General features: G+C 37.9%; 1 protein-coding gene across 1 annotated transcript in view; it reads left to right on the plus strand.

Annotated features, from left to right (window-relative positions):
- The first annotated feature begins 7946 nt into the window (after positions 1 to 7946).
- Positions 7947 to 13239, plus strand: part of LOC149409485 (aquaporin-like) — a 61739-nt gene continuing 56446 nt past the window's right edge. The window contains exon 1 of the mRNA XM_089649901.1: positions 7947 to 8154. Coding sequence (XP_089506027.1) covers positions 8136 to 8154 — 19 coding nt within the window. The 5' untranslated portion in view covers positions 7947 to 8135. The remainder of the gene's footprint in view (positions 8155 to 13239) is intronic.

Below are 13239 nucleotides of genomic sequence, written 5' to 3' on the forward strand. Positions count from 1 at the left end.
CAAGGAAGCGAAGTTCCCAAAATGGTTCAGTGGCGAGCTAATTAACCTAGTTATCTGTAAAAAAATTGCACACAAAAACTTTAAAGAATCGAACTCTCTTAACGACTACAAGATATTTCACAACTATAGAACTCAATGTAAAAAACTATCAAGAAATTCATATTTCAATTATATAAATGGAATCGAAAACTCTATACCTTCTAATATACAAAATTGAAACAGGCAACTGAATGCCAATAAAAATGTGCGGTGAAAAAATGAAGACAACGTTGGTAGTTCTTATTCGAAGTATGATTCAGTTAAAAGTGACCGATGAGGATAGGGTCCCATTAGCGCAGTTGGTAGAGCATTGTCCCGGAAAGACAAGGGTCCTGGGTTCGAGTCCCAGATGTGACCGTTTCCTTTTCTGATTTTTCTGTTTCAGATTTGCGTTTAAAAATCACTAATATTGTCTTCAATATTTAAATATTATAATTTGAGGTTTTACTCAATAAGTTATTCCGAAAAATAATAATAAAATATTTTTAATAAATTATTTAGAAACTCAATAAATTATGAACGAACAAGGTGACAGATTCAATCGGCTTAGATAATGCACCTCTACGTTCCATAGATATTCTTGAATACAGACGCGTAGCGTTATTCATTATCGATACTCTGTTTTTTAAATCATGGCAATCCGTATACTAGTGATGGAAATAAATCGATTTTTGTAAAATCTCGCGCGTTTACGTGAAAAGACGTTCTAATGTCTTGACCGCTATTATCATATTTACGTCTTTTGACGTTCTAATGTTCTGAGTGGTTAAAGGAATATTTGAAATAGAAAAAGATAGATAGTTTTTATTCGAAGTATGATACAGTTAAATATTCAATTCAATTCAATTCAATTCAATTTGTTTATTCCTTTAAAAACATTACAAAATTACATTTTATTTCGTTTTTAAGTATATTTGTAAAATGGTATTACATAATAGTTAGCGGTGTATAAACTATACAAGCATCAATAGAGCTTGCCTTTTAAAGGCAGCTTCACCGATGCTAAATATGTCGATATCCGAATTAATTCTGTTCAACAGCAAGACTGCTCTCCCCACCGGCATGACCATTGGCAAGTTAGTCCTGCAGGCCGGGAGATAAAACAGTCTATGCTGTCGGTGACGGAGATAACCATCAGGAACATAGAGACTAATACTCTCCATGATAGTCGGATTTACTAACCATCCACGAATCAGTTTGAAGAAGTGTGATACAATATGCACATCTCTTCTGACCCGTAGATGGTTCATACCGAGCATGCCCAAGAGAAAGTCAGTAGGATAGAGCCACGGGTAGTAGCCATACTCCCTCAGGTAGAGGAATCTCAGAAATTTCTTCTGCACTCTCTCCAACATGAGGGAATACTTCACCTGATGTGGGCTCCAAACCACCGACCCACTCTCAAGCCTACTCCTAACCAACGCAATGTATAGCACTTGGAGAACCCGGGTGTCTTGAACTTAAATATGACCGAAGGAGATAGGGTCCCATTAGCTCAGTTGGTAGAGCGGCGTCCCAGCAAGACGAGGGTTCTGGGTTCAAGTCCTAGATGTGACCGTATCTTTTTCTGATTTTTCTGTTTCAAATATTCGTCTGAGCAATTGTCAATATTGTTTTCAATAGTTATAAATTATATGTTTTTTTTCTTACTTTTTATACATAACTGAACTATTTAGTGGTAAATAGAATATGTCCACTGACTCGGCATAATTATTTCCCTCCATTTGTTTTCTGGGTCATGAGGAGTTTTCTTTATTTTTTATGTGAATACAGCACAAGAATCCCGACTGTTACCGACCGTCTGGAGCCAGTGAGACTATAGCATCCCCAATTGGCGTATGTTATGAGGCTGATGGTAGTGGGAGGAGGAAAGTGTGGAGTACCTGGCTATTCAGATTTGGTCACCAAACATAGCTAAAGCCATTTCCGTTTCAATTCAGAATGGTGGTCTTACACCAGGGCGATACCGGAAGTATCTTCTACTCTGGGTTTGTCCCAGAATTTGTGCACTGAAATGAGTGCAGACTTCTAGTATAGTACTGAAATCCGAAAGCTTATCAATGCAAGATATTCTGGCCTATCAAACGTATAATTTTAGAATTTTATGTACTGATTTTGTTCTATATTTCCTTTGCTATAAACCATTATTTAGTTTACAAAAGCTGCATATACGCAACACCATCCCTCCTGAAATCCCTGGTTATTCCCAAAAGCTGCAAATTACGATGCAATATTCAAAAGTTTTTCAAAAACATTAACTTCACATCTGGAGGAAGCTCTGGAGGAAATAATTTCCCTCAAGGCCCCCACCATCTTCGGGGAAGCTGAGCGGAGGATCTTTTTTCAGAAAGTAAGGAGCCAACCTGGGACTTAACAAACTTAACTTAGAAACCTATGTTGTAGGAGAAAGGAAACACAGTCCGGCAAATCATTCCACAGCCGAGCTGCTGAGCACAACAACGACTCACAAAAGGGACCCATTCTCGTAGACATAACTCTCGTAGACGTAACATAAACCGTTTACAAATGTTGGGCGCGTGTTTTGTGTGTTTGCCTACTGTGCGCTGTTGCCGAAGAGATTAATGACTAGTTCATCGGAGCATCGTCTATTGAAATACCGGTAGAACAGCGACCACATTACCAGCTGATGTCAGTGTTTCAAAGATTGCGATCTGTTAAGTTAAAGAAATCTATCAAACTGACCGCCCGTTTTTGCACAGAGTCAAGGTTTTTTCACATGTTTTGAGGCTCTAGGCTAGAGGTGACTGCCAAATTTAAAGGTGCCAAATTTAAATGTAGTTTTAAATTATCTGCAGGCCCTATAGTGTAAACAACCCCCAGCTTTTAGGAATGGAGCCTCCGTGCTTGAGCTGATTATATCGAGAATATAAATGGAAGGAATGTTGCGAAGATTGCTTCCGTTGAAGGAGACTAAATTGGCATTTTGATCCGATATGCAGGGTCGTTGAAACATTAAATTTGATGAGATTATTCTTACCCCAAGACGAAACTCTCTGGAGGTACAGTCCATTATCTACAAACCTCGTGGGCAATCTTCCTACTTATAATATTTTGAATTAATTGTTAGCTGTTGGCAGGTTGCTGGTTGTTGGCAGGTTGCTGGTTGTTGGCAGGTTGATACCAGATAATCCACAGCATAATTGAACTCATGCATTCAACCTCGCGATCTACGTCATCTTCTATCATCACGATATGTAAACTTTTGTCTTGATCGTCCTATTTCTAAACAATATCGTAAAATGTATCCAAAAGAGATATTTTCAGTATCGCTCTGCTGAAAGTCCACCATCCAGTATCAAAACATTGTTTGAAATGGCTTTAGCCATGTTTGGTGATCAGATCCAAATAACCAGATTCTTCACCACCTTCCTCTTCCACATCTCCATCCCACTATCTCACCCTCATAACATGCCTCAATTGGTTATGCCGTAATCCAGAAGTTTACAAGCAGTTGGGAATCTTGCGCCGTATTCACATTTTTTTAAATATATATAAACATCACTCTAAATAAAAAAAACATTTTTGTTCTTTATTCTTATACACACAAAAAATAATACCACATGTACATGGTGTCCAGAAACTCTTAGTACAAGCGGGAAACTATTGAATCTAAACATCACATTTAGAGTCCATTCTGTAGTACAGTGGAATCTCATAACGATCTTAATTCGATCCAGAATCTTACTTGTTATGTGAAACACTCGTTAAGTGAAACAATTTTTTCGCTAGTTGCAATGTAAAATACTATAATGCGTTCCAAGCCCAAAAAAAACTCTTTTTTTTTTTTTAACGCTTTTTCAAATAAAATTACACACTTATAAATTTTTAAGGAGCGTAACAACCTGGAATGCGAACTGGATTTTCAAAAGCAATAAAAAAATCTAAATAACTTGTTTATTATTTATAAATTTATGACAAATATTTGATTATTTTTTTAATAAAATGTTGTGTATTGTGATGCTTCTCAATGTACGATGCAACAGTTTCCCATTTCTCTTATTGCTCCAGTAGATTGTTGCTCTGTTACTTCCTCCTCATCCACTAACAAACTCTCCTCCATAACTTCTTGCTGTTAAACACAATGCAACTTTATAAGCTCTTCTATAAGCTAATATTTAATTAATATGCCAACGTATTTGTAGGTATCTCATCAATTCAACTCAAATTATACTTGATATTGCCAAACATTATTTATAATTTTCATTAATATACACTTAGCATTTCGCAACTTCGTATGAGTAGTAATTAATTACCTATGATGAATTAAGAATTCAGAGTTACCCTGTAATATTTATTCACTACACAATACATTTCTCTGCCAAAAGAAAAATGTGCAATAATAACAAATAATAATAATAAATGGATGACTTGTATAGCGCTGTTTTTGTGCAAAATCACCTCAAGGGCGCTGCACAAACCTATAATACATCTCTACAGTGATCTATGTTATTACTTAACTATTTATGGAGATAATATATTATACAGTACAATACTTACCTGGTAGGTCACTTGAGATTAACACTTAATTAACATTATATAATTGTTTATTAGCGAAATTTAGATACAGGATTTAGGACATAATTGGAAAATTGAATATAACTGGACTTTCTCTTAGGAGTAGTATATTTAATTTAAGGGTACGACAGCTTAAAAAGGTAAGTTTTTAGTTTAGACCTGAATTCTGTTGGACTTGTTATGGATCTTAGTTCTGGAGGGAGTTTATTCCAAGCCTTCGGCCCAGATACTCCGAAAGCGCAATCACCAAACTTAGTATTTGGCTTGCGCATAGGTTCTATCAGTCTGCCTACAGCTGATTATGTAGCTGATCTAAGAGTTGACTGCCTCAGACCAGTGTTTTCCGGGACGCATAGTTCAGAGATGTAGGGTGGGGCCATTTCATTGATGGATTTAAACACCATCCATCACAGTTTGTACTGGATTCTTTCAGGGCACTTGAGGCAGTGAAGATTACGAAGGTGTTCTGAAATGTGCGAATATTTTGAAACCCCGGTTATGAGCCTTGCTGCTGCATTAAACACTGATTGAAGCTTGTCAATTTGATATTTCGGAAGGCTGGCATAAATGCCGTTGCAGTAATCGAGACGTGAGACTACGTAAGAGTTGATAAGTAGTTTTGTTGCTTCTGTAGGAAGGTTTCTTCGGACAGACTTGAGTTGTCTTAGGTGAAAAAAACCGGTGCTTACAGTCCTATTTATTTGACTTAAGGAAAATTCTGAATCTAAATTGACACCGAGAAGTTTGACTGTTATTTTTGGGATGATAACGCTGCCAGAAATAGTAATAGGTGAATTGTCTATGAAATGTTGACGTTTGTTTGTGGCTACCCAGAGAAACTCAGTCTTAGATGGATTGAGCTTCAGCTTTTTTGAAGACATCCAACGAGTTATTGCTTCTAGACATTCAGTTATACGGATCTTGAGACTATTGATCAATATTTATTATATTTATTGAATCTCCTTTAATAAAAAAATAGTGAAAAATAAAGAAAAATGTTTTAAATCAAGCTATTATCTATAACCAATGCTGATAAGTGGTCTGTGATAAACTACAATTATTGTTGCCTTATAATTTTGGGGGGAGTTCATTGTCCTACTGACCTGATGGTTCAGCCGCCCATGGTTACCCACTTCCAGTCTCATGGTATTGGCCAAAGACACAATCTCGTGGACTGTAGACTCCCCGGGTACAGTTTCAAACCCCTCAAAATCACATTCGACAATGCTCTTTGGCCAAAGCTTCTTCCAAGCAGAAGTGAGGGTCCTCTTGGTAACCCCTTCCTACGCCTTGTCCATCATCTTGAGGCAAGTAACGATGTGAAAGTGATCATTCCAAAACTCCCTGAGAGTGAGAGATTTGCCCTTTCAGTCACCTCAAAACAACGCTCAAAGAGTGTTTTAGTGGAGAGTTTCTGAAAGTTAGAAATAACCTGCTGGTCCATAGGGTAATTTTATCCTTGTTCTTGAAGAAATTGCAAATCGTTGATGTAGACCGATTGAATCTGCTCGTTAGATCAGCCACGCTCACTCCTCGTTCTCGCTTTTTAATGATTTTACATTTTATTTCTACAGTTACTTTTATTCTCTTATGGCTGTCTTCTATTGGTCTCTTCTTCAGGGACCTTTTGCAAGGGTTATTAAACTTTGCACAAATATTGTCTGAGCACACGTTTGGAAAATGTTTGATCACATGCCATACTAACGTGCTAGCGGAACGAGTGCTAACCAGAGACTGACGCACTGGCGCGGAAGCCCCGACTCACAAGTCAGTGACGTGAAGATGGGATTTGCCTTCTCTACGTCTCTCGTTATGCAAAGTATCACTCGTTAAGGGAGCATTTTTTCAGCATCTGTTTTGCTCGTTATGCGAATTACTCGTTATAGGAGGTGCTCTTTATTCCACTGTATGTATACGAGTATTTATTTATTCAAAAAATAGTTTTTAACATAAAAAACATAGCCTGCACATCTCAGTAGGACATTCCTGTGTCAAGATATATATATTTGATTTGAACTTTTGTTTTCAAGTAAATCGAGTCCGAAGTTGCCGAAAAAAATGGAAAAAAGTTAAAAAAAAATCGTAATTCTCAGATTGAAAATCAAAAGTTTTTCATTTCTTTGTGATTTAGATTCACCAGTTTCCCTGGGAAGGAAAATGGTATGAGGGGTGGGTAGGAATCTGTGCCCAGGAGTGACGGACGTATTAATCTATCCCTCCCACTGCGGTGGGTAGAGAGAGTCCGGCTGGAGAGGGCAACAGATCTCCCTCAACCAGTCTCTCCCGTTCCGGCCCGCCACGCGGCAGGTGGGCAAGCGCATCTGCCGCCAAGACCTTGACAAACCACACCCGTAAACCCGGACACCCCTCCTAAGCCACCAAACGTAGCGAACCACTTGGGGTGACCTAGGCGTATGGTATTTTTGGGTATTTGATGAGTCTGGAGCCTTTTAGGTTCCAAGTATGTATAATGCATTGGTTTAACTAGGTTAGGTTAGGTCGGGTTTTTAGACAAGTTTTGACGTTTTAATGACATTATGTAATATATTGTCACTCTATCGTGGAACTACAAAAGCGCATCATCCCAATGATGATGTCTCCGGTCTGGTGCGGAGTAAACCTGAATTAGTAAATTAGTGGTAGGTATAGGTATAAAACTCATATTTTAAATATTAAATCAAGAGCGAGATGTCTGTGAAAAATTAATATTATTTACTTTACTTAATTTTAAAATATTTGTGATGGCGATATGGGTTTAAAATGATAATGATAACATCTTTATTTACTCATCAATATTTATCAATAACCCAATCTCGGATTATCTTTACTTTTTAAAAGTGGGTACTTCAATAATAAATTGTAATTAAATGTCATATCCAACGTAGTGTAGGTACCTACTTTTTATCTTTACACTAGGTACCTATTTAATAATTTATTATTTACAGTAGGTACCTAAGATTCAAAGGTAACAATTAGATGCAACTCCTTATTAATATAAATAACGACGCTATGCGGCCTGCGTTTCCCCATCTGCCATATTCTCTGCAGTCAGTCTGCATTGCTGGTGTCGCCCAGTCATGGCTCTTGGAACTACAAGTTTCTATCTGACTCTAAAGCAGCACTCGAGAGCCCATTGTATCATAACCGAGTTCCAAGGGCACGCAGTGTTACCACTCGGGAGTTAGTTTATTTCCTCGGTGTGGTAAGAAGAACGCACCTTCGGCTTCCCTGCTCGGAGGACCACCGCGGCGACGGACGCGACGATCCTCGCGATGCTGCGCGGTGTGGACCATTGTGCTCTATTCTGCTGATAGCATATTGATAGCGCAAGCAGCAGATCGCAGCAGCTAGTTGACCCGCACGAGGCGCGCATGCTGCGACTATAAAAAGAAAGGCCACAATTTGCCGGTAGCAGTCGCTGCTTCGACACGGCCTACGTACTGTCTTTATCCGCATCGGTTTATCATAATAGATAGTCGGAATCACAGCAATATTGACGGCCCGGTTCAAACTCCATTATCGAGTGTACCTGACAATAAGTAGCACTGTTCACTCTCGAAATGCCCAAGAAAAATAATAGTAAGTTATATTAAATTTTTATCCATTATTTATAATTGATTGATTTTGCACTTGATGTATTATGTCTCGACACTGTTCTGGTTTAGTCACACTTTTACTTTTATTGTTTATGCGTTGTACGCTGGAAAGTACGTATGTTGTGCTATGTTTATTCGAGTGGGTAGCGTGCTGCCAGCGGTAAAGGTCAGGTGTTCGCATCCCAGCGCCGGCGACTTTACGCCGAGAATTCTTAAAAAAATTTCGCAGACGACTTATATAAGTATAAGTACTTATCCATAAACTAATTTTAAGTATTATTCTTTAGTATTTTAATAAGATTTTGTGTCAATTAAAAACTATGATTTTCTACAAAATTGAAATGAGTAAATTGAAAGAATGCAGTATTATGCTAGAACCTACTGTACAGGGTGCACCGTCTCGGGATACTTCTTTTCATTTCAGCTATGAATCACAATAACGGTTCATAATATATTCTCATTAATCGGCTCGCCAAAGTGTGGATATATACCTACATAAATATCATAATATTGTGATTTTTGTCGGTTTTCGATTCAAGGATTCTTTTAGGATATCTAACGAGCGACTTGAACATCTCTGCCGTTGGCTAATTCGTCGGATATAAATACATACATAGATGGATGATTTATGACAGCGAATTAAAATTTGGTTAACGTTTTTAAACGGAATTTCTGAGATAACTAAATAATAATAAGAATTAATGACCTTTGGGCCAATTTACGTGTATTTTTGTTGCCCGGGAATAAATACAATAGTAATTATTAGGAAGCCTATCCAACAATTTATTATTTAAACTTTTGTGGTTTGGTAATGTCCGTAGTAATGTAAATCATTTCCATTACTACGGACATTACCAAACCACAAAATCTTGTTGGATGAACGTAACGCTGCCGTACAACATCCCCACGGATTTACTTTTATTTATTCGCGTTAAACGCGCTCGTATGCACAGACATAGGAATTAATAGACGAGAAGATAAAGGCGAGGGGTAAAATCAACTGTTGAAGAACGAAGGGAGTGAAGATGACTGTGATTCGTCAATAAATCAATCTGACAGTAAATAGGCATCTCGCATTATAATATCACCATTTACTTCTTAAAAGTAAAATCTGCTTTGAATGAATAGACATTTTTACATGGGAGCGCAAATTACTCGCCACGTTATGAACAAATTTGCGAAGTCCAAATTCGGCAAAGTAAGGCAGCTTCTATATTCAGAGTCGTAGTTAGTTTCAGAGTATTTAGTTAAGACACTTTTATAAATGTTCATAATTTACTTCCCAGCAACCAACCAGCTTTGTGTTTCGCGTCCAGACGTTTCTCGATGTGATAGTAAAAACTGATTCATATTATACGATGTGAATATGCTTAAAATAAAATAAAATAATGCTTATATATGGAATTTAATACGACAATTGGGTTTATTCTCTTTTTTCGCATCTATTTTTACCAGTTTTCATGGTACAAGTAAACATTTTGCCGTGTTATTTCGTAAAATGAACCGATGATGCCTCGACCATAGTTCGCACAAGAATGATGACGTCACGTTTTCAAATATCACTTGAGGCCGTACGCGAGCCCAGCCGGCCCAATGGAACCGGTATGGGGAGTGGGGATAATACGCTTTTAATCACTTAGGGCAGGTCTACCTAATATTCATATGTCTATGCTCGTATGGTAATAATACCCCCGGTTTTTTCCCCGGTCTGGGGGTGGCGATCTTCGCTGTTCATCTCTTTGAGTATAATCCAACGTACTTTGGGACAACAGTAGTAAACGTGCTCGTAAGGTAATAATAGTACCATTTCCCCCGGTCTGGGGGTGGCGATCTCCGGTGTTCATCTCTTTGAGTAGAATCCAACGTACTTTGGGACAACAGTAGTAAACGTGCTCGTAAGGTAATAATAGTACCATTTCCCCGGTCTGGGGGTGGCGATCTTCGCTGTTCATCTCCTTGAGTAGAATCCAACGTACTTTGGGACAACAGTAGTAAACGTGCTCGTAAGGTAATAATGGTACCATTTCCCCCGGTCTGGGGGTGGCGATCTCCGGTGTTCATCTCTTTGAGTAGAATCCAACGTACTTTGGGACAACAGTAGTAAACGTGCTCGTAAGGTAATAATAGTACCATTTCCCCGGTCTGGGGGTGGCGATCTTCGCTGTTCATCTCCTTGAGTAGAATCCAACGTACTTTGGGACAACAGTAGTAAACGTGCTCGTAAGGTAATAATAGTACCATTTCCCCGGTCTGGGGGTGGCGATCTTCGCTGTTCATCTCTTTGAGTAGAATCCAACGTACTTTGGGACAACAGTAGTAAACGTGCTCGTAAGGAAATAATGGTACCATCTCTCCCGATCTGGGGGTGGCGATCTTCGCTGTTTATCTCTTTGAGTAGAATCCAACGTACTTTGGGACAACAGTAGTAAACGTGCTCGTAAGGTAATAATAGTACCATTTCCCCGGTCTGGGGGTGGCGATCTTCGCTGTTCATTTCTTTGAGTAGAATCCAACGTACTTTGGGACAACAGTAGTAAACGTGCTCGTAAGGTAACAATGGTACCATTTCCCCCGGTCTGGGGGTGGCGATCTTCGCTGTTCATCTCTTTGAGTAGAATCCAACGTACTTTGGGACAACAGTAGTAAACGTGCTCGTAAGGTAATAATAGTACCATTTCCCCGGTCTGGGGGTGGCGATCTTCGCTGTTCATCTCTTTGAGTAGAATCCAACGTACTTTGGGACAACAGTAGTAAACGTGCTCGTAAGGAAATAATGGTACCATCTCTCCCGATCTGGGGGTGGCGATCTTCGCTGTTCATCTCTTTGAGTAGAATCCAACGTACTTTGGGACAACAGTAGTAAACGTGCTCGTAAGGAAATAATGGTACCATCTCTCCCGATCTGGGGGTGGCAATCTTCGCTGTTCATCTCTTTGAGTAGACTCCAATGTGTTTTGGGATAACTGTAGTAAACGCGATTTTTAATATATTGAAATAATATATTTTTTCCTAGTAATACAATTTTGAAGGCGTATTTCCTCAAAAAACAGTTTTTAGTGTTCCGATATGTTCCGATATGTTCCGATTTAGTGGCCGGAGGGGTTGAACAATAAGACTAAATAAATAACACCCTCCCCCCATACATACAAGCAAAGCTTTTTATTAAATACATCTTTAAATTCAAATATGGATACAGAATTATGAAGACGAAATGTTAAATAAAATACCCTGTTATCAATTATGTTCATATTTTTGTATAAATAAATCTTGAAAAAAAATCAACATTAGGTCAAGCGCAGTAAGAATCGAATCATACCTTGTTTTGCTTAAAATGTGTTCTTTAGGCACACAAAGCCATTAAAAAATCGGTCATTTAACCCAAAAAATCAATATAATTTGGATTTACACAGCCAAGTCTTATAGTTATTTATTGTTGGGGGTTTATGCCGTGTTTTTTTCAATGTTTCTGACTTTCATCCTTCAAGGGAGTTCTAGGCCATCATTTAAACTGTGGAGAGGGGGGAGGTGAATTTATATATTAATTTTGTTTAAATTCGCAAATTTAAAAATTATGTGGCAGATTGGAGTCGAATTCAGACTTCTGAGATGAGATGTCGAATGGAGGGGAGGCAATATTAAATAAGGCTTGATAGAAGAGAGGATTTTTGTTTTGCGCTACCTCCTTCTGTAACCAACGTTTCGGGCAGCAAGACACTGTCCACCATCAAGGCAGATGTCTTGATGTCATAAATGTATTAATAATAATAATATTAACATCAGATGTCCACATCTGCCCTAATGATGGACAATGTAATGCTGTCCGAAGCGTTGGCTAAAGAAGAGGTAGCGCAACACGGCATAATACCCTAAAAATAAATCACTACAAACAATCAATGTTCATGTTTGTGTCCCTCCTGCAAAAAAAGTTAATTTAACAATAAATTAAAATGCTGAATTGTATGATATTTAGGCCACTAATCAGTAGGTACTAGTTGGGCGCTGTGACTACAAAAGTTATTTACAATTTACGCAACTTTCCAGAACAGATAATTAAAAATATAACATTTTAACATACATAAATCTAATTGTGTAATTATGAGTGTGGGTGTAAAATACATAGAGATAATAGAAATTTCGGGGCTCGTGTCAATATTAACGTTAGCTAGGGGCCCTGTCCTAGGGCACCACAAAACTATGTTTCAGGGACTTTTTTAGAAATATTAGGGCTCGTGTCAATATTGTTGTTGGCTAGGAGCTCTATCCTAGGGCACCACAAAACTATGTTTCAGGGACTTTTTTAGAAATATTAGGGCTTGTGTCAATATTGTTGTTGGCTAGGATCCCTATCCTAGGGTACCACAAAACTATGTTTCACGGACGTTTTTAGAAATATTAGGGCTCGTGTCAATATTGTTGTTGGCTAGGAGCCCTATCCTAGGGCACCACAAAACTATGTTTCAGGGACTTTTTTAGAAATATTAGGGGTCTTGTCAATATTGTCGTTGGCTAGGGATCCTATGGCAACAATGTTTCAGGGACTTTTTTAGAAATATTAGGGGTCTTGTCAATATTGTCGTTGGCTAGGGATCCTATGGCAACAATGTTTCAGGGACTTTTTTAGCCATTTCTTTCCATTTCCATTTCTTTAAATCTCTGAGAAACTTTTTTAGCCTATTTATATTCTACGTCTTCATAGATGGCGTTTTTAGATTTATTTATGTTTAAATACGCCTTTTGCAAGGTATTGCTTTACAATATTAAGACAAATTATTTGTTTGCCCAATATGAATATGAATAAACCTATTTGTCCGTAAATAAATTGCTTCAAGAAAGGTTTTCGAATAGAATATTGGATTGAATCATCGTTAAAATATTGGGATTTATATATGCCTTTCTCGAAAGAATTGAGTTTTTAAACGAACAAAACTATTTATTTATGTCCATATTGTGTATGTAGGGTATTTTAATAAAATAAATTAATGAAGCCATCTAGGAACACGCAGAATATAACGAGCGTCGCGTTTAACCTTAACATTTAAATATGGATATAAATATCTTTGTAACGTAA

The sequence above is a fragment of the Hesperophylax consimilis genome, chromosome 31, assembly GCF_061612785.1.
Source record: "Hesperophylax consimilis isolate HC1 chromosome 31, BYU_Hcon_1.0, whole genome shotgun sequence".
NCBI lineage: Eukaryota > Metazoa > Arthropoda > Insecta > Trichoptera > Limnephilidae > Hesperophylax > Hesperophylax consimilis.